The 18,176-nt window shown below is 35.7% G+C and overlaps 1 protein-coding gene across 4 annotated transcripts in view; it reads right to left on the bottom strand.

Annotated features, from left to right (window-relative positions):
- The window catches only part of LOC106883982 (uncharacterized), a 51,333-nt gene that overhangs the window by 25,683 nt on the left and 7,474 nt on the right, over nt 1-18,176 (bottom strand). For 3 of the 4 annotated variants that reach the window (XM_089358432.1, XM_089358431.1, XM_089358435.1), the window contains exons 3-18: nt 14,578-14,745; nt 14,219-14,360; nt 12,578-12,672; nt 12,186-12,375; nt 10,998-11,090; nt 10,681-10,813; nt 9,802-9,953; nt 8,909-8,981; nt 7,878-8,027; nt 6,044-6,148; nt 5,764-5,921; nt 4,905-4,988; nt 4,030-4,115; nt 3,211-3,391; nt 1,778-1,882; nt 571-723 (exon numbers count right to left, since the gene is read on the bottom strand). In XM_089358432.1, the coding sequence (XP_089214558.1) occupies nt 571-723; nt 1,778-1,882; nt 3,211-3,391; nt 4,030-4,115; nt 4,905-4,988; nt 5,764-5,921; nt 6,044-6,148; nt 7,878-8,027; nt 8,909-8,981; nt 9,802-9,953; nt 10,681-10,813; nt 10,998-11,090; nt 12,186-12,375; nt 12,578-12,672; nt 14,219-14,360; nt 14,578-14,745 (2,068 nt within the window). The remainder of the gene's footprint in view (nt 1-570; nt 724-1,777; nt 1,883-3,210; nt 3,392-4,029; nt 4,116-4,904; nt 4,989-5,763; nt 5,922-6,043; nt 6,149-7,877; nt 8,028-8,908; nt 8,982-9,801; nt 9,954-10,680; nt 10,814-10,997; nt 11,091-12,185; nt 12,376-12,577; nt 12,673-14,218; nt 14,361-14,577; nt 14,746-18,176) is intronic. The other variant, XM_089358433.1, reaches the window with a different exon arrangement.

Raw genomic sequence — 18,176 nt, 5'->3', positions numbered from 1 at the left:
GAAGACAAAAACTAAATGGTGGTGATGATGAGGTCATTGTTTAACCTCAGGCCAGCTGGGATCAAGCAGGGCCTATGAATAAAAGCATTCCAGTTGTTACCATCTTGTCTTTATGTATTTCAAGAACTATATTATCCAAGGCACCCTGGTTTAAGAGAATTCAGCCACTATGCCTCCTAAAGGCAGTTATCACCTCACTGTGTAGCAGATTGGGCGAGTGTCTTCTACTATAGCTGAAGGTCAACCAAAGCATTGAATGGATGTGGTACATGGAAACTCAAAGAAGCCCATTATATATGTGTGTGTGTGTGTGTGTGCATGTTTGTGTCTCCTTATCTTGACATCACAGATATAGATGAGTGCTACTGTCATTCATTTGTCTTCCATGAAAACACGTCCTGCCATAAGGAAATATTACCGTTTGGAGACAGGTGAGGGTTGGTGATAGGAAGAGCTTCCAGTAGTAGAAAATCTACCTCGGTGAATCCCACTGATGGGAGAAACAAGTTTGAAAATGGATTCCATTTGATAATTTTCCTAAGTAACCAAACATTAGTGAAAAGGAATTACCTGACTAGCAGCAGGTGAGAGAAGGTCAGTCACAATGAGGTGGCTCAAATGTTCACAGGTGATATTAGGAGCAGCATTGACAACAAGAGCAGCAAGATTAGCGAATGTCCGATAGATGTTTGACCAGGTCCTCATCAGTGTCTTATTGACAGTCTGTGTAAAGAAAGGTAAAAAAAATCAGTGAAAGAATGAAATGTAATCAGAAAAGGACAGAAGATGAAATTAAAATGGATCGAGTCTTCTACCTATGAACTACAGATACAAGAGAGTTAATGCTTTTATCTGGTTTCAGGTTATGAAGTAGACCAGAGATTGTTCTTCATCTTAGATAAGATGGATACAAACATTTTTTTACTCGTTTCTTAGCAAGTACCAAATAATTTAGGAAGAGCCCAAAATGTTAAAATAAAAAGTTTGTGGTTGTGTGGTAAGAAGTTTGCTTCCCAATCACATGGTTCCAGGTTCAGTCCCACAACATGGCACCTTGGGCAAATATCTTCAACAAAAGCCTTAGGCCAAGCAAGGCCTTGTGAGTGGATTTGGTACACAGAAACTGAAAGATACATGCATGTATGAGTGTGTGTCTGAAGAGGTCCTCCACCAATGCTTGACAACCAGTGTTGTGTTTACATCCGTGCAACTTAGTGGTTCAGGAAAATAAACCGATAGAATAGGTATCAGGCTTAACGAAAAAGAAAATGAGTACTGGAGTCAATTCATTTGACTAAAAGTTCTACAAGACAATGCCTTAGCATGGCCACAGTCTAATGACTGAAACAAGTAAAAGAGATGTAAAATAAAAGAGTTTTGCTCATAATCTCAATGAAGTATTAATGGACTTGAACTTGTGAGCAAGACACAAGCAGACATTTTCAACACTCCATGGCAAATCACTTATAGAAAAAATAAAATGTATGAAGGAAAATAAATGAGGTCTTAAAATGATGAAACTGCTTTAAACTAATAAGAGTCTAATACTTTAGCAGGCAAATCAACAAAATTTCACTGCAAACATTGTGCGTACTGTATGTAAAATCTGCTGAGCTGTAAACTATTTACAAGTTATTGCAACTTTGTTCACATTAAAATTTTAGAGCTGAATCACGAGATTTTAGAAACTCAAGCAGCTGTACTGTAATGAAATTATCTTTATTATTTCACAAATGATGAAAGCAGAGCGAGACATAAAAAGACAAAAAGAACTTACAGCTAATAACTGGTTGCCAAACAACCATTTGACAGGAAAAAATAATGAACGATAAAGACAGGTGAAGTTGTGTTCTAAAGCATCTCCTTGATTAATCTCATTGTTCTGTGGAATAATAATAAAAAAAACATTGTTTTAATACCAATCTGTCCAAAACTGTCCGTTTAATCCTTTAGCATTCAGATGATTGTCAAATGTACTGCTTATGTATTCACATTACTTTAAAATTAACCATGCATTATTCCCTAACTTTGAGATTTCGATGATGTGATGATTTTTAAAATGACACTGTAGGATAGGTGTGAAAGGTCAGATACGACCTGTTTGAAGATACAACAGGTAGAATATTTTGGCAGGATATGGGCAGTTTAAATGCTAAAGGGTTAAAAATGATTGCAATCAAAACCTTCCCTCAGAATTTAACTTGTGTTTTAAATACCAGATTAATAATGAGTCTTATTTTACTAAATTCTTTGTTATTTTCAAAATTAAATGAAATAATGGCAATGTATCTTAACAGAAACATAACAAAAAGGTGAACCCTTTTGATACTAACCCTCCTGAAACTGCTAATTTTATGATGCAATCTTCCCATTTTAAAGTGATCTAAATTAAAATCTTCCATCAAAATTTCATGATAATCTGTGTTTACAAAACTTTTCATTGATTTCAAGACAAAGGCAGTGTATTTCATCAGAAATATGGTAACAAAGTGGTTAAACAGATCTATATTCAAAAGCATTCCAACGAAGACCATCCAGTCATATTTTATTTGATTACAGCAAATCATCCAATGATAGTAGTGTGAGTCAACCCTTATGATACCAACCCATCTGAAGTAACCCCTGGTTCTATGATACAAACTTCCAGTTTTAAGGTGACCTAAATTAAAACTTTCCATCAGAATTCCATGTTCCAAACATTCAAGTTAATAACCCCATAAAATGAAAGAATGGCTGACTGGTTAAGAAGTTTGCACGGCACCTTGGACATCATCTATTACTGTCCCAGACAGACCAGTGCCTTGTGAGGAAATTCAGTGAATGAAAATTGTATGAAGCCAGTCATATATTGTGTCTACACATGAATGAATGAATGTTGATATTTCACATCAGCATTTTGGTGAAACAGTGAAATTGTGTCTAGTGATAGCATTTTTGCGAGTGGCAACAGGAAAAGCAACCAGTCATAAAATCTTGCTCCAAAATCAATTCCCATTAAAATCATTAACATGGAAAAGTGAACAAACAGATTTACTAACTTACAGACCCAAAAAATGTAGGGGGACAGAGGAAGATTGGACAGTGTAGTCTCTGATATACAAAGACAGGATAGTCAGGGCTGGAATGTTTTTTGACTACGGGTCTACTCAATCAGAACTGGCCTGGGGGTAAACAAGAAATGTGTAATGTGTTGGGTAAACAAGTAATTACCTTTGAAATGAAGTCTAAGAGAGGATTAACTAAGCAAGACCACAAACGCCATAGCTGCTCTTTCTGTTCAACATATATAGCATGAAGATCTAGAATTTGAATCACTGCCTGACAGTATTCAAGCACCCCAGATGGATTGGCCATTCCCAGCTCAATCATACTCACAAATAATGTCAGGTAACTGAAAGAGAAAGAGAGAATGAAGTTTTAGCAACATTGTGTAATTTAATCAATGAGGGCAGGCATGGCTAACGAATTTATACAAAGTTCAGGTGGCTTCAGGTTTAATTGCACTGCACAGCAATGTAGTTTTCTATTATAAACCTCATATTGACCCCACAACATTGAGTAAAACTGGGGAGATGGAAACTGTTGTAAAGAAGCTGTATATAATTCAATGAATCAAAACCTTGATACATAGTCTGCTAGAAGATTATGTTAATCCTTTAGCATTCAGATTACTCCATCAAATGTAATGTTCACTTATTCACAGTTTCAAGTTAATCATGCATTATTTCATAGCTTTGAAATTTCATTCAGGTGATTGTTAATTTTAGAATGGCATTGCAGGCTAGGTGGGAGAGGCTGGACCTGGCCAGTTTGAACATGAAACAGGAATAATTAGGCCAGATATCATCATTGTTTAATTTTCTTTAAAAGTTGGTATAGTTGTAAAAGGCAGTAATAGTATTGTCAATACTTTTACTATTCCTAGTCTTAATTCCTGAGGATTTCAACTTCACATCTTGTGATATTTGTAGAAAAATGATTGGAAGTGGGATGGGGCAAATACAATTTCAATTAAAAAGGTATAAGAACTTTTTTGTGTACTTCTCTTGAGAAACTCCTTCCTGTAACATTGATGGCGTCAGTAAGAGTTCAGTTAAAAACAGAGCCGGAGTACCCTGGACACAACAAAAGAGAAACAGCTAAATGAGAAATCATATAAAATAATTCGATACACATACAAACATAGGATTACTGTTACTACTACTGTGGGTTTCTTTCAAAATATCATTTAACATCTGTTTTCAAAACTGGCATGGGTTAGAGGGCTTGACTGGAAACTGGTAAGAGATAATATTCATCATCACATACAAAAATTACATTTTGTAGTATGTGTACATGTTCAAAGCCAGCCAATCACTCTGGAAGCGTTCAACTATGGGAAGCAAAATTGCTCTGACCGTGTCAATAACTATGTTGAACCAGCAAATCCTGGTGGACATTATATGATAAGATTTAATGAATAAAGATTAGCTCAGCCTTATGTAAATTCTATCCAGACAATGACTGTCTAAAAACATTTTAACTGCACAATAATGTTTACCAAGACTGCAAAATGTTAATAACTAATAAAAATACATATTTTGCAAGTGATCAACCAATATTCTAATAACCTGTTTGAATCCCAGTGAATACTGATTATTTTCACTTGCAATAAGAGATAAAGAAATTAGTTTTAACTGGCAAACCTAGCTGTGATTGATAGACATTATTGTCAACACAAACGATAACTCAGTTTTCATCAATATGACAAATGCAAATGAATGGAAATCGATTTAAAATGGTAAGAAAATATATCTCTAATTTAGGTATTAAATAAATGATAATAGTCAGCAACGAAATTTTGAAGACCAAATCTTAGTGATTATTAAAAAGAAAATAACTTGGATTATAAAAGAAAAACTTACATGAATTTTTTCTCCACTGCTAATGTTATAGGCTGTTGAACAAAGTATCTTCTTGGGGAGTTTGGTAACAGCAAGGAATAATTTCTGCAACATAGAAGATAAAGAAAATCATGAAACAAATTTTTTTTTAAATAAAAAGACCAAATATTGACAAGCCAAGTTACTGACAACATGAAATTCATACAATAATCAACATAAAATACAAAAATGAGACAATGTCTACAAGATTGAAGACTGAACAACTAACCACAAGGTTTCAAGTTCAAATCATGCAGCCAACAACCAAGTTACATTATGCCATTTGCCTGATTTTTCCACTCTCACTTCATGACTGATTATTAACCATAATGTGCTCCCAGCTGTAAAACTACTTATGTAAACAGAATGTAAATGTTGAATTTTGCAAAAACTTTACATACAAGTCAGCTAAAGTAAAATGGAAACAACTATTTGAAAACAAACAAAAGAACTCTTGCATTTGCATAAAGCTTCAAAATTGCCTGGCCAATAAAATCTTGGGACAGCAAATCCTCTATGATGGTCAACAATCAATGACAATATGAGCTCCTACTGGTCACACAATCGCAAAGTAAGTGTGTATGCATGTAACCAGGGACCACAAGTGAACTTGTATTCCAACTGAAATTGAGAACAGTTGTTGGATGGAGCCAGCTCAACTCATCCCGGATGAATACAAGTACATTCTGGAAGATGACTGGTAGAACAAGTACCAGGCTTAAAAAAAAAAGTACTGAAGTTGATCTATTTGGCTAACAATACTTCAAGGCAGGTGCCCCAGCATGGCTGCAGTCAAATGACTGGAACAAGTAAAAGAAAATTAAAAGAATCATTGACTTACATATTTGACAGAATAAGGTGCTGGTCGACTGAGAATTAAAGTTGAAAAGTCACAGAGAAAAGAAGATAGAGCATCCCTTGTGTCGGTTTTGAGGCCAGCTTCCAGACCAAGTTTAAGGTGTTCCACAAACAACGACCAAATATAAACGACGAGATCATCTGATCAAATAATATCAAATGGATTATCATTAGAATTTAGAAAGCTTAAACAAAATGTATCTTCAAACAAGAGCAAGAGGACATTAAGTGAAATATGAACTTATATATATATATATACATACCTGGTGCATCTGCAGAACATACCAATTCCACTAGACTATAGGCAATAACACTGCATTGTTTAAGAAATAATGCCGGTCCCATTACAATGTTAGGATTCAAAGGTTCTGCAGGGAAAAGAGAAAATATATATTAATGCAAATAGAGGTATGAATTAAATATTTAGGTATCAATATGAGAGATCAGCATCATTTTCATGTCCTCTTTTCCATATTTGCACGAGTCAGACGCAAAATGCCCTTCTTGCAGTCAACCATCACTTGTTTCCAAGCAAGGTAATGTGTTCCCCCATTACCAGACATGTTTACACAGATGATTGGAAACAGACACCCTTTGTATAGAAACTACTAAAATATCAAGACAAGGAGACGCACACACATCAAAGGGCTTCTTTCAGTTTTTATTTACCCTGTTGACTCACAAAGCTTTCATTCGCCAAGAGTTATGGTAAAAAACACTTACTCAAGATGCTATGCAGCAGGACTGAACCCTCAACCACGTGGTTGGGAAGCAAACTTCTTAACCACAAAGCCACATTGGCATCTGTGTCTAATATCAAATAGATGGCTGTCAGAAATTGGGCAAAAAGTTAAATGTAAAACAAATGTTTAAATTTATAACAATTGTTCCAGATTTTGGCACACGATCAACAACTTTAGAAGAAGTGGGGACCAGTTAATGACATCAACCCCAAGATGATGAACAGCAAAGCCAACCTCAATGAAATTTGAACTCAGAGTGTGAAGAATCAAAAATAATGCCACAAAGCATTTTGTCTGACATGGGTTCTGCCTGCTTGCCACCTTCACCCTAAAAATAATGTTTCTAAATATTTGCTATAAGTTACTTATACTAACATAGGTAACTATGACCACCCCCCACCATTTTTTTCATGATTGCATTAGCGGAGAGTAGATGTGTTTGGAGCAATTGTGTTCACTTACGTTAACTGAATGCCTTTCCTACTGCTATCCATTCAATTTTCAAGCATTTTGGGGGCAAATCTGCCATGTTAGACACATTGCAGGAAATTTGATACATGTGGAAGCTTAGTGACAATACATTAGAAACAAAAGTTGATGTGTGCAGGAGGACACAGATTAGCAATGGACATGTGATGTGAGTGAATGACATTGTGCTGATGCTGACATGGAAGGGAAAAACAAAAACATGAGTAGAAGTGAAGTTGAATATTGAGGCTTCAGAGAAGTGAGGCTGTAAAGTACAGCAGATTCAGACAGACGGCCCCATTACTGATTTTATAAGAATTTCAAGAATTAACTGAATGATTGTACAATACTCTAACCATTTACATATCTTGGTACCTGAGACTCAGCCCAACAGACCTGGTGTTGGATATGTGACTATATAAAATCTAATGTCTGGCAACACTGCTGAAAACAAATTTTAAATAGGTGCAGATGTTGCTGTGTGGGTGACAATCTTGCTTCCAAACCGTGTGGTCTTGGGGACAGTTTCTCTACTACAGCCCCAGGGTCGTGAGTGTATTTGATGGAGGAAGTCCACTTTGTGTGTGTGTGTGTGTGTGTGCATGCCAGTTCTGACATTATATGATGGTTGGAAAATGAGCAGCACAATCATACGAGCTATGTTGTTCATTTCTAATCTTTCATGAAAAGAGAGGCCATGGGAGATCTTACCCTGCTTGGAAACAGAGTTGGTGACAGGAAGGGCATCTGACCACAGAAACTCTGCCTTAATGTATGCCATCTGACTCATGGAACCAAGAAGTTAAACAATTATTAAATTTTATAAACTGGTTTATGTAACAGAATTTGTAACAAATGATTAAAATGGAAGTTCTTTAATACATACCAAGATCAAATTTTATAGGGGAGTAATCAATACGTGCTGAAGGAAGCTGCAGAAGATGTGCTATAGCCTCCAACCCTTTCAGTTGGAGTGAGGGAAAAGATGGCCACAAAGTTCCCTGACTGGGAAGGGAGATGTTGTTTCCAACCGAACCTTTAACAAATAAATCGAAAAAAATAAAGATTATTATAATCATATTTTTAATTACCAAAGTAGTTCTAAATAGTTTTATTTGAAATTAACAATTTGCTAATCCAAGTCTTATCAGAATACTTCAGATTCAAAGAGTTGACACACAAGTTTTGGGGGCTTTTTTAAAACTTTGAACAGAATTCAAAACTAAATATTCCAAAGCTGTTAAGCATGGCTGATGCTCCATTATTTTAGGGAATTCACAACCCCAAAGGTTATCAGAATAATTAACTCTTTGCCAATCATAGTACAGACATAAACTAAACTGATCTAATTCATGAGATAAGGAACTAAGAAAAATTTGATTTTCCAGGTAACTTGGCAGAATTCTTGCTACTACAAAAGCTCAACATGTGGATACCACTTTTAATAAGGTTAGATCAAAGAAACTATATGCTTTAGTATTCATAATTACTGTCAAAAGTAATGCTTGTTTATTTCCATCATTTTGAATTTATCACATATTATCTTTTAGTTTTGAGATTTTAATGTGATTGTTTATTTTCAAAATGATATTGTATGGTAAGTGTAAGAGGCCAGATACAGCTAGTTTGAACATAAAACAGGTAGAATATTTTGAACCAGATTTGGCTAGTTAAAGGGTTACACTAATGAAAAAAATATGTCTAATACAGAGTCTCTAACTTGGACCCATTTGACTTTTCCCAAGGAAAACTATTATAAACTAGTAACTATCCCTGAAATCTTATGCTGAACTCAAAAACCATAGAATTGCCTACAGCAAATTTGAATACAATGACCCAAAACAAGGTAACCACATTATATACTTAACCATTTTATTTAAACATATAACAAAAATATAGAAGTTAAATGACACTCACTCAGTGTAGGTGTGTTACGAGCTCCTTGGGTCCACTTTCCACCAACACAAAAGCGTAGTAAAGGAGTACAAACCTTGTAGGAAGAAAATTTCAAAACTAAATATATCTCAAGAAATAATGAAATGATGTTTTCAGATTTGTAAAATAAAATAATAAAAAAGGTCATAACTACTGCATGGGATACAGACCTACAAAAAGAATATTTACAAGGTAAATATAATACCAACAATACAAGACAGAAAACTGAGAATAAAATGGTGCTCCAGTATCGTCACAGCTAAATGGCTTAAACCAATAATTTCCCACAGGTGGGATATTTACATTAATATAACAATTTAAAATGTAATTACTATCTAAAAGGTAGCAATACATCATCCTGCAAGGTGTGTGAACACACAATTATTAACCCTTTTGATACCAACCCACCTGAGATAGATAGCTTCCAGCTCTATAGGTATTCTCTAGTTTGAAGTGAGCTAAAAACTGCCATCAAAATTTCATAATTTATGTTCCAAAAGGCCAGCTTAAAAATGACAGAGGTATTTTGATATTTTTTTCATTATTTTTAAAATTGAAACAAAGGCAGTGTATTGCAATGAAATATGCTAATAAAAGGGTTAAATGTACAAGCTAACAAGGGGAGGCTTTACACAGCTAGGAACCAGCAACTTGCAAGACTAATAACACCATGTATCAGACAATTTTGATAGCTAATTGTCAGACCTCCAACATTACAAATGGACTTGTCAATATATATATATTCAGTACAAACATTCAAGATATGACGATATTATATAAGATCAGTCATCTGTCATTCAGCAACATTCACAATCAATATTCTTGTACTAAGTAGAGAGAAAAAAAAAACATTAAAAACTTGCTCCCTCACTTACCATATCAAAATTACCCAACAGTTTGGTGTCCAACTTTCTGACAAAATACCACCAAACTTCCAGTTTCTTTAAAGCCACATTCTCAGTTTTGGCATTGTTAATTTTGAAGACTTGCATCAAAAGTTTGATGCGCTTCTGGTCCCCAATAATGGCTGCAAAATTTTACAATGGAAAAAATATTAAAAGAAAGTCAACCTTTTGAATATAAAATTAAAACCTAAAATTTTTTAAGTACAATTAGTAGCAGGCGAATATATACTTTTCTGATACTGCCGGCTCTAGTTTCTATAGTTAATCTGTAGAGAATTTTAAAATGCAATAGCAGTGCTAACATAGATGGGGCACAGTATTGGCTTAGAAGCCTATAATAAACTTGGCAGTATATTGTGGTTGCATAATGAAATGCAGTATCTCTATCAGCAATAAAGATTTGTCTGTGTTAGCACATGGAATGCACGCTTGTAAGAATAAGTTATCAAGGAACTTCAGTAATCTAAACAGCCTTGCATGGAATTCTTGTTATAGATTTAATTTACCTTTATGCAAAAGTGTCCTTTTAAGGTAAACTGTGCTTTGTTGTGAAAATACTAGCAGAGAATGGTCAATAGCAACACTGCCCATTTCTGTCTTGTGATGATCAAACAAAAATGTGTTTATGTGTGTACGAGCAAGTGTACACATAAAACCGTGTGTAGGAGAATGTATTCACAAACACAAAACTATGAGAACAAGAGTCCATATGCAAAAAATGGACTGTATTACATGTGGGATTAGTATTACAACTGGTAATTAAGAAAGAAAAAAGGTAAAATGCATATTTTATTAAATTGCTTTATGAGATGGATATTTTAAACAAGAAAAAAAATTAATAAAGTTTACCAGGGTTTGAAGCAAAATTTTCAATAAGGTATTTCCAGGCACTAAAAGCTTCATATTTGATATTTGGGTTCGGGCTCTTAAAGCCAAGTTCTACAATTGGGAGGAGTTGGTTGATGAAGACACAATGTAATTCCTGCAAGAGAGAGAGAGAGAGAGAGAGAGAAAAAATTATATCACCAATTATGGCTTGGAAATCCAGTGGTAGAATCTATCTATGTTTGAGAGGGATTTCTTTTTTTTTTTTTTATCCACCTCATAAAAAAGGGAAGAAAAGATGAAAACAGACACAATGAATGCTAAAGAGAAAGAATATTTACCTTTCCTAATAACTGAACCAGCAGACTCCATACTCTCAAGACATATACTTCATTTCTGCTCTGAAATAGCTTTTTCAATTCAGAAGCCATTTTCTAGAAGGAAATTTTTTAAATAAAATTATTTTAAGTAAGGAATAAAATAATATATATATATGCAGATAATAGATAAATGAAAAAGTAATAATAAAGTAGAAGGAAAACAAAATTGCAAAATTAAAAATTTGAATTGTTGGCACTCCATCGCTTATGACGTCGAGGGTTCCAGTTGATCCAATCAATGGAACAGCCTGCTCGTGAAATTAACGTGCAAGTGGCTGAGCACTCCACAGACACGTGTTCCCTTAACGTAGTTATCGGGGATATTCAGCGTGACACCGTGTGACAAGGCTGACCCTTTGAATTACAGGCACAAAGAAACAGGAAGTAAGAGTGAGAGAAAGTTGTGGTGAAAGAGTACAGCAGGGTTCGCCACCATCCCTTGCTGGAGCCTCGTGGAGCTTTAGGTGTTTTCGCTCAATAAACACTCACAACACCCAGTCTGGGAATCGAAACTGCAATCCTATAACCACAAGTCCGCTGCCCTAACCACTGGGCCATTGCGCCTCCACAGAAATTTGAATAAGAATAAGACTCAAGGACACATAATTTAAAGCTATCCCCTTGTCATTGGAATTGTGGGATCAATAAAAAGTAATGTTCCTGCTCAATGAGAGTTGACACAAAGCTACATAACAAAAGGGTCAAACCTTTTGATACCAACCTGAAACCACATTTCAAATACAAGATTAATAACGACAAAGTTGTTTTACTAAATTCAATTTTTTCAAAATTAACTAATTGAGATCATGGCCATCCATACATACAGGAATGTTGTCTACATCCCTCTCTCAGTTGAAGGGTCCTAGTTTGGCAAGCTTGTGAGTGCTGGTGCCAAGTAAAAGTGCCCATGCCAGTAGCACATTAAAAGCACACAGTACACACTGTAAAGTGGTTGGTGTTAGGAAGGGCATCCAGCTGTAGAAACCATGTCAAAAGACAAAATGGAGCCAGCTCCTGTCAAACCGTCCAACTTGTGCCAGCATGGAAAATGGATGTTAAATGTTGATGAATTGAAACAAAAGTAGTGTATTTCAATAGAAATATGGCAAGAATATGTAATCATAACAAGCAATAAATAATAATACTTACTGTTTTAACATCAGCAACCATTGAAGCAACTAAACCATTAGGATTGACAAGAAAGGCTGGCAGAGCTATGCTGAGGGCTTGTAAAGCTTTCTCACGAATTCTAATAGCTCCATGTCCTAATAAGGAATACACATGATGGCTCCAATTAATAGCTTTCTCATTCATCTTTTTTGGAACTTGCTGTAGCAACCTGCAGGAAGAAAAAGAAACAGTTTTACTTCAATAGAGCAGTGGAAAAATGGGGGAGGGATGCATTGAGAAGAACTTTCAGTAAAAACATCAGCATTGTTTTTCATGTCCACTTTTCTAGGCCTACATAAAATTATAAATTCCAATGCAATACTAAAGAGGACAACAGTTAGAAAATTTTTTTTAAATCGTAACATACAAACCTTACAACTAAATTGACAGCTTCATGTTCAACCAATACAGACTGAGAGAGTGGCTTTGAGAATGAATGTTCTAAGGCATCCAAGATAGGATTTATCTGGGAGAAATAAAAAGGAGAAAAAGTAATGAATAGGAATAAAATTGAACAGAATATCAGTGACAATGTTACATGTACACCTAAACTGAAAAATCATGTCATTTAATGGCCAACTTCCATACTAACAGGAGTTGGATGATTCCACTGAATACAACTTGTGAAAGGATTGTCATGCTCCAATGGTCTGCTTTTACATGGTCTCTATAGCTGGATGCCCTTCTTAACACCAACCATTTCATAATGTATGGGGAGCTTTTTTTTGTAGAACCAGCAGTAGTGAAGTCACCATGTGATTGACTCACAAGACTAAGTTACCCTTCAATTGAGAGAGAGGGTAGAGTAGCGAATGAGGAGGTTTCATGCTGAAAGATTAAAGTATGAAAGAAAGGGCCAGAACAAGTTTCTTGTTGTAGAGGAGATACATGGCTGTCTTGCATTATGTGTTTTCAAGGAAGTAGTGGAAAGAGAAATATGACAATATTTCAGTGTAACTACAGCTTCTCTCCCTATCTACATTAATTGCCAAATTGTTTTTCAGCCCACTAACTCTTCTATTCACAAGTACCCACTCAAGCATAGGTAGTAACAATCATGTTCCCCTTGGTTTCAAACTAAGTACTTTAAACCTGTTCAATCATATACCATAGTATGCATTTCAGAATTTGACTAAATCACCCAAGTCTTTTGTTGGGAATCCTTAATTGCTATTTATTCTCCAACATTCTCCTGAAACAACGGTTCTGAAAGAAATCAAACTTGAATGTGTTACTGCAAGTATGTATGTAGAGTTCCACAAATACATTCGAATCAAGATCATTGCCAGTGCCACTGGACTGGCTCCTGTGCAGGTGGCACGTAAAATACACCATTTCAAGCGTGGCCGTTGCCAGTACCGCCTGACTGGCCTTTGTGCCGGTGGCACGTAAAAGCACCCACTACACTCTCGGAGTGGTTGGCATTAGGAAGGGCATCCAGCTGTAGAAACTCTGCCAAATCAGATTGGAGCCTGGTGTAACCACCTGGTTCACCAGTCCCCAGTCAAATCGTCCAACCCATGCTAGCATGTAAAGCGGACGTTAAACGATGATGATGATAATGATGAACACTATTGCTTTAACATCCACTTTTTCCATGCTAGCATGGATCAGATGGAATTCAGTGAGGTACATTTTTCTATGGTCAGATGCCCTTTCTGTCACCAATCCTCACCGGTTTCCAGATAAAGTCCCTATGGCTGGATATGTTTTCACGGAGAATAGAAACAAATGACACTGCTATATGACTGTGGCATTTGTTTACAACTATCATGCAATTTGACAAGGAGACAAACACACACACACTCAACAGTTATTTCAATTTCCATCTACCAAAGCCATTCACAAGGTTTTGGTCAGTTCAGAATTACATAAGACACTTGCCCAAGGTGCCATGCAGTAGGAATGAACCCAAAACTACATCACTGGGAGGCAAACTTCTTAACCATACAGCAATGCATGCACCAATATCTATTAAACAAAAAACAAAAACAAAAAAAAAATCAGCTCACTTGATTGCAGATAACATCTGGTTGTAGGACTTGATTAGCTAAACACCAAAGGGCACGGGTACAAACCCCTTTATCTTCTGTTTCCAGTGCACACTGGCAGAGATTTCGTATTACTTCATTGCTGTCTTTTAATCCCATGGAACTGTAAAAAAATAACAAAAGACAAAAACTACTAAAAATTTCCCTTCACAAGTTGCTACAAGTTTTAGCTCCCAAAGTTAGATTCCGAAGGTGAAAGCAGTCAATGAATGAAGGGGAGGGGGCATAGTTCATCAATAAAATGAAGGCGGGAGAGTATGAGTGAAAGCAGAAGAGAGGAAAAGAGAGAGAAAAATTAGAGAACAATAAAAAAAACTTACTTGATAATGGTTTGATTCTGTAGGCAGAGCCCTAACACTTGCAATGCATTCTCAGTAAGTTCTGATGAAGATCCCAAAATATCAGATTGTATCAATGAGATCACCTGTCTGCTACTCTTGGCAACATCTTGTACAAAAGCCATGTCGTTAGTCTCCATTTTCAGTTTACTAGAAAAGATGAAGAAAAAAAGTATTAGCAACAACACTGACAACAATAAAATTCAGATTTCATAATTAATTTCCTGTCCAAAACCAAGCAGTGCTAACTTTCCCTTTAATTTTTTCTTAATGAAGGACTTGCCAACTACTAGGGTCTCTTTAAATTCACATTATCAATAAATGTCTGTCATCCATGCTGGAATGAGTTGGATGGTTAGACAGAATATGGCATGTCAGAGGAATGTCCCAGGCTCCAATGTCTGCTTTAACAGCTGGATGTCTTTTCTAACAACTACTTCACAGGGTGTACTGCCCCCGCCTTTTTCCATGGCTCCAGCACTAAGGAAGATTGCCTCATAACATGCAAATGGCAACTACACCTGATAGAACAGGCAAGAGTAATAAGAGATTTATAAGAGGATTGAAAGAGGGGGAGGTAGAGTTGAAAATGTGGTAGGGTGGGTTGTGTAAGAGGGGATCTGAGGCAGAAGGGACAAGAAGGGAGTAAAAGATTGAGTGGAATCTTGAGACACACTGAAGACATATATATAAGAAGTGTTAAGGAGACATCTACAAAATCTGACCTCATGCCAATATCAGAAAGCAAGAATAATTTATTAAGTTCTGATCCATAATCTCATATTCAAACAGAATTTTTTCTTTGTAAAATACTATATTTTTGATACCACTTCAATCAAGACTGGCCTGGTTCTACAATACAAATTTTGTCTTAAGTAATCTAAATTATAATCCAACAAAAATTGTGTTGTTTCAATCACCAGTCAATAATTTGTCTTCCAAATGCAGTTAATAATGAAAGTTATTTTACTAAATTCATTATTTTTGAAATTAATTGAACTAAAAGTCGAGTGTTTCAACAGAATATTGGCAGTTCACCTATATATTTACAGGCCATTCCCCTATCTTGAGGCCTCGAAAAGAGTGGAAATGCCACTATCATTGGGATGGTAGTAGGGAATAAAATCCTAAGCATGAAAAAATAATTTGGATTTCTTCCTACTTCACTGAACAAATTACACTTTTATGATCATTGTTCAGGAAACTCGTCAGTTTGACTAACACTGTAATCATCTATGGGACATGTGACCATCAACAAGAGATTAGCAATTGAAAGACATTTCAACAAAAATACGGTAACAAAAGAACAAAAGGGTCAAGTAGCTTGATGCATTTCATAGGAGAGAGGACAGTCAGTCTTAAAGTTCTTCCACTATTGGCTGGTACTTAAAAATAAGGTGAGGAGGTCAATAAAACTGGCTCAATACTTCAACGATACTTAATACTGGAAAGATAAGGTCAAGATGACCAATGCAAGGTATTATTTAAAAAAAACATTAATATTTAAGACCAAAATTTATTCTGAGCAGCTTTTAAATTTTGAATATAGCTGCATAAATTTCCAAAGGAAATAGCAAAACTTTCATAGTGTAATTTAAAAGGGTTTATTAACAATCTGTGAAATGAAATTGTTACAACTAAGAATGTATAATGAATGTAAGTTCCTCAGATTTGTTTAACCTTCTAGAAATGGTTACCAGATCTTCAAATCACAAAACTGTCTTAAACTTTTCGCATTCAGATTACCCTGTCGAATGTAAAGCTTATGTACATTGTTTTGAGTTAATCATGCATTATCTTGTAACATTGAGATTTCAGTGATATAATTGTTTATTTCTTGAATGACATTGTAGGGTATGTGTGATAGGCCAGATCTGGACAATTTGTGCCTTAAACTATTTAAGTCAGTCATGGCTGGTTTAAATGCTAGTGTTAATGGTAGAGTAACCACATTTTGTACAGGATTTGTTTATTGCTTTTTTTAAAGAGGGGCTGCAGTTTTACTATTAACCCAATAGCTAGATAGAGCACAATATAAAAGTAAAACAATGAGAGAGGAGGAAAGCAATGATAATGTGTTGTATTAATGTTTTTCTTCAAGAGCACCAGTTATGTATGGGAAATATATACTGATGAAATTCACAGCCATTGATTTAGAACAATATGGGAAAAAAAAAGTTTAATACTTTCACAGTTATACTTCTAGCATGTAATCTGCCTTAACTATTTCAATTTTCAAACTAATCTAGACTTTGGAAGAGTAATAAAATATCTAAAGCCTGATATATTAGTTGTTTAGCTTCAGTTAATAAGAACTGCAATCAAAGAGATCATTGAGGCAGATTTTCTATGGCATAATGAATGCTCTCCCTGTCAGCAATCCTCAGTTTCCAACAGATATTTCCTCAGGGCCACACATTTCCTTGAAAGATTGAAAATGAATGAGACCATTTCTGTGGTGGTAACATGCATCTGCAACTATTAAGTGAAGACAGAGAGACAGACATGGTTGGCTTTAGGAAGAGCATCTAACCATAGAAACGCCATCAAAATATAACATAGATGATACTGTAAGATATCAGCTGGTAAACAACCATGTCAAAGTGAATGTAATACCATGATGCAGTCCTGTAACCCATCAGATCCAATCCAAGCCAGCATGAAAGACGGATGTTAAATGATGATGAGCTTCACTCATTTTCCATCTATCAAATCTGTACTTTAATCAGCTCAGGACACTTGCCTACGATAACACAATACAAACACACACACCACATTATCAGAGGTTTCTTTCTTTTCTTTGTAAGCCCTTCAGTAAATGAGGAGCACCAGCCATGACTTTTGCCAACTCACCTAGAGTAGGAAGACCAATATGGTTGACAGCTAGGATGAACATCTGAGGTTAAATGCAACCGATTCCTAAATGGGATTATGATAGAAAGTATTAATTCCAACATGATCTCTTTAAAATGAAATTTGTTTCAAGGAGCCAGAGCCTCAGGAAGGATATAAAGGGTCTGCTGCTTAGAATGCTTGCAAGTGTTAACCCAGCAGCATGTTACCTTTTCTGTCACACCACAATACTAAGACGAACTACACAGTATGTATGCTAAAGATGATTAAAGATACTCAAATCAACTAAGTTTCTTAAGTCTTGTACCTCAGAAAGAGAGATGAAGGTGTAGAGAGACATCAGGTAAGTGCTCATTATTATGTGGAATACCTGAACCTCTTCAGACAACTTTTCCTGGCAGCAATCAAGACAACGCTTCTTTATAGATGTTAAATTTCGATTCTCACTACATCCATGGCTAAGTTTGTTGATATTTCAAATGACCTTCAGCTTCAAACAGATGCAGATGGCAACCAATCATCTTGCTGTCTTCTGATCTTCTCCAGTTGACAAGATAGCAAGATGACTGGCTACAGCTTCTTTGTGACACCCAAAGTTGCCTGTTAGCCAAATCATCTGGGAACCAACCTTTGGGAAAGGTGAACCATGAGCATCCTTCTAAAACCATGGTCAAGTTTCTGATTAATGACTGCTGGTATGACTGTTGATGACCTCAGGTCATTGATGA

The sequence above is a fragment of the Octopus bimaculoides genome, chromosome 10 (assembly GCF_046866305.1).
Source record: "Octopus bimaculoides isolate indiv1 chromosome 10, ASM4686630v1, whole genome shotgun sequence".
NCBI classification, from domain to species: Eukaryota; Metazoa; Mollusca; class Cephalopoda; order Octopoda; family Octopodidae; genus Octopus; species Octopus bimaculoides.
The sequence above is the reverse complement of the archived record's forward strand: the minus strand, read 5'-3'. Positions and strand labels throughout refer to the sequence as shown.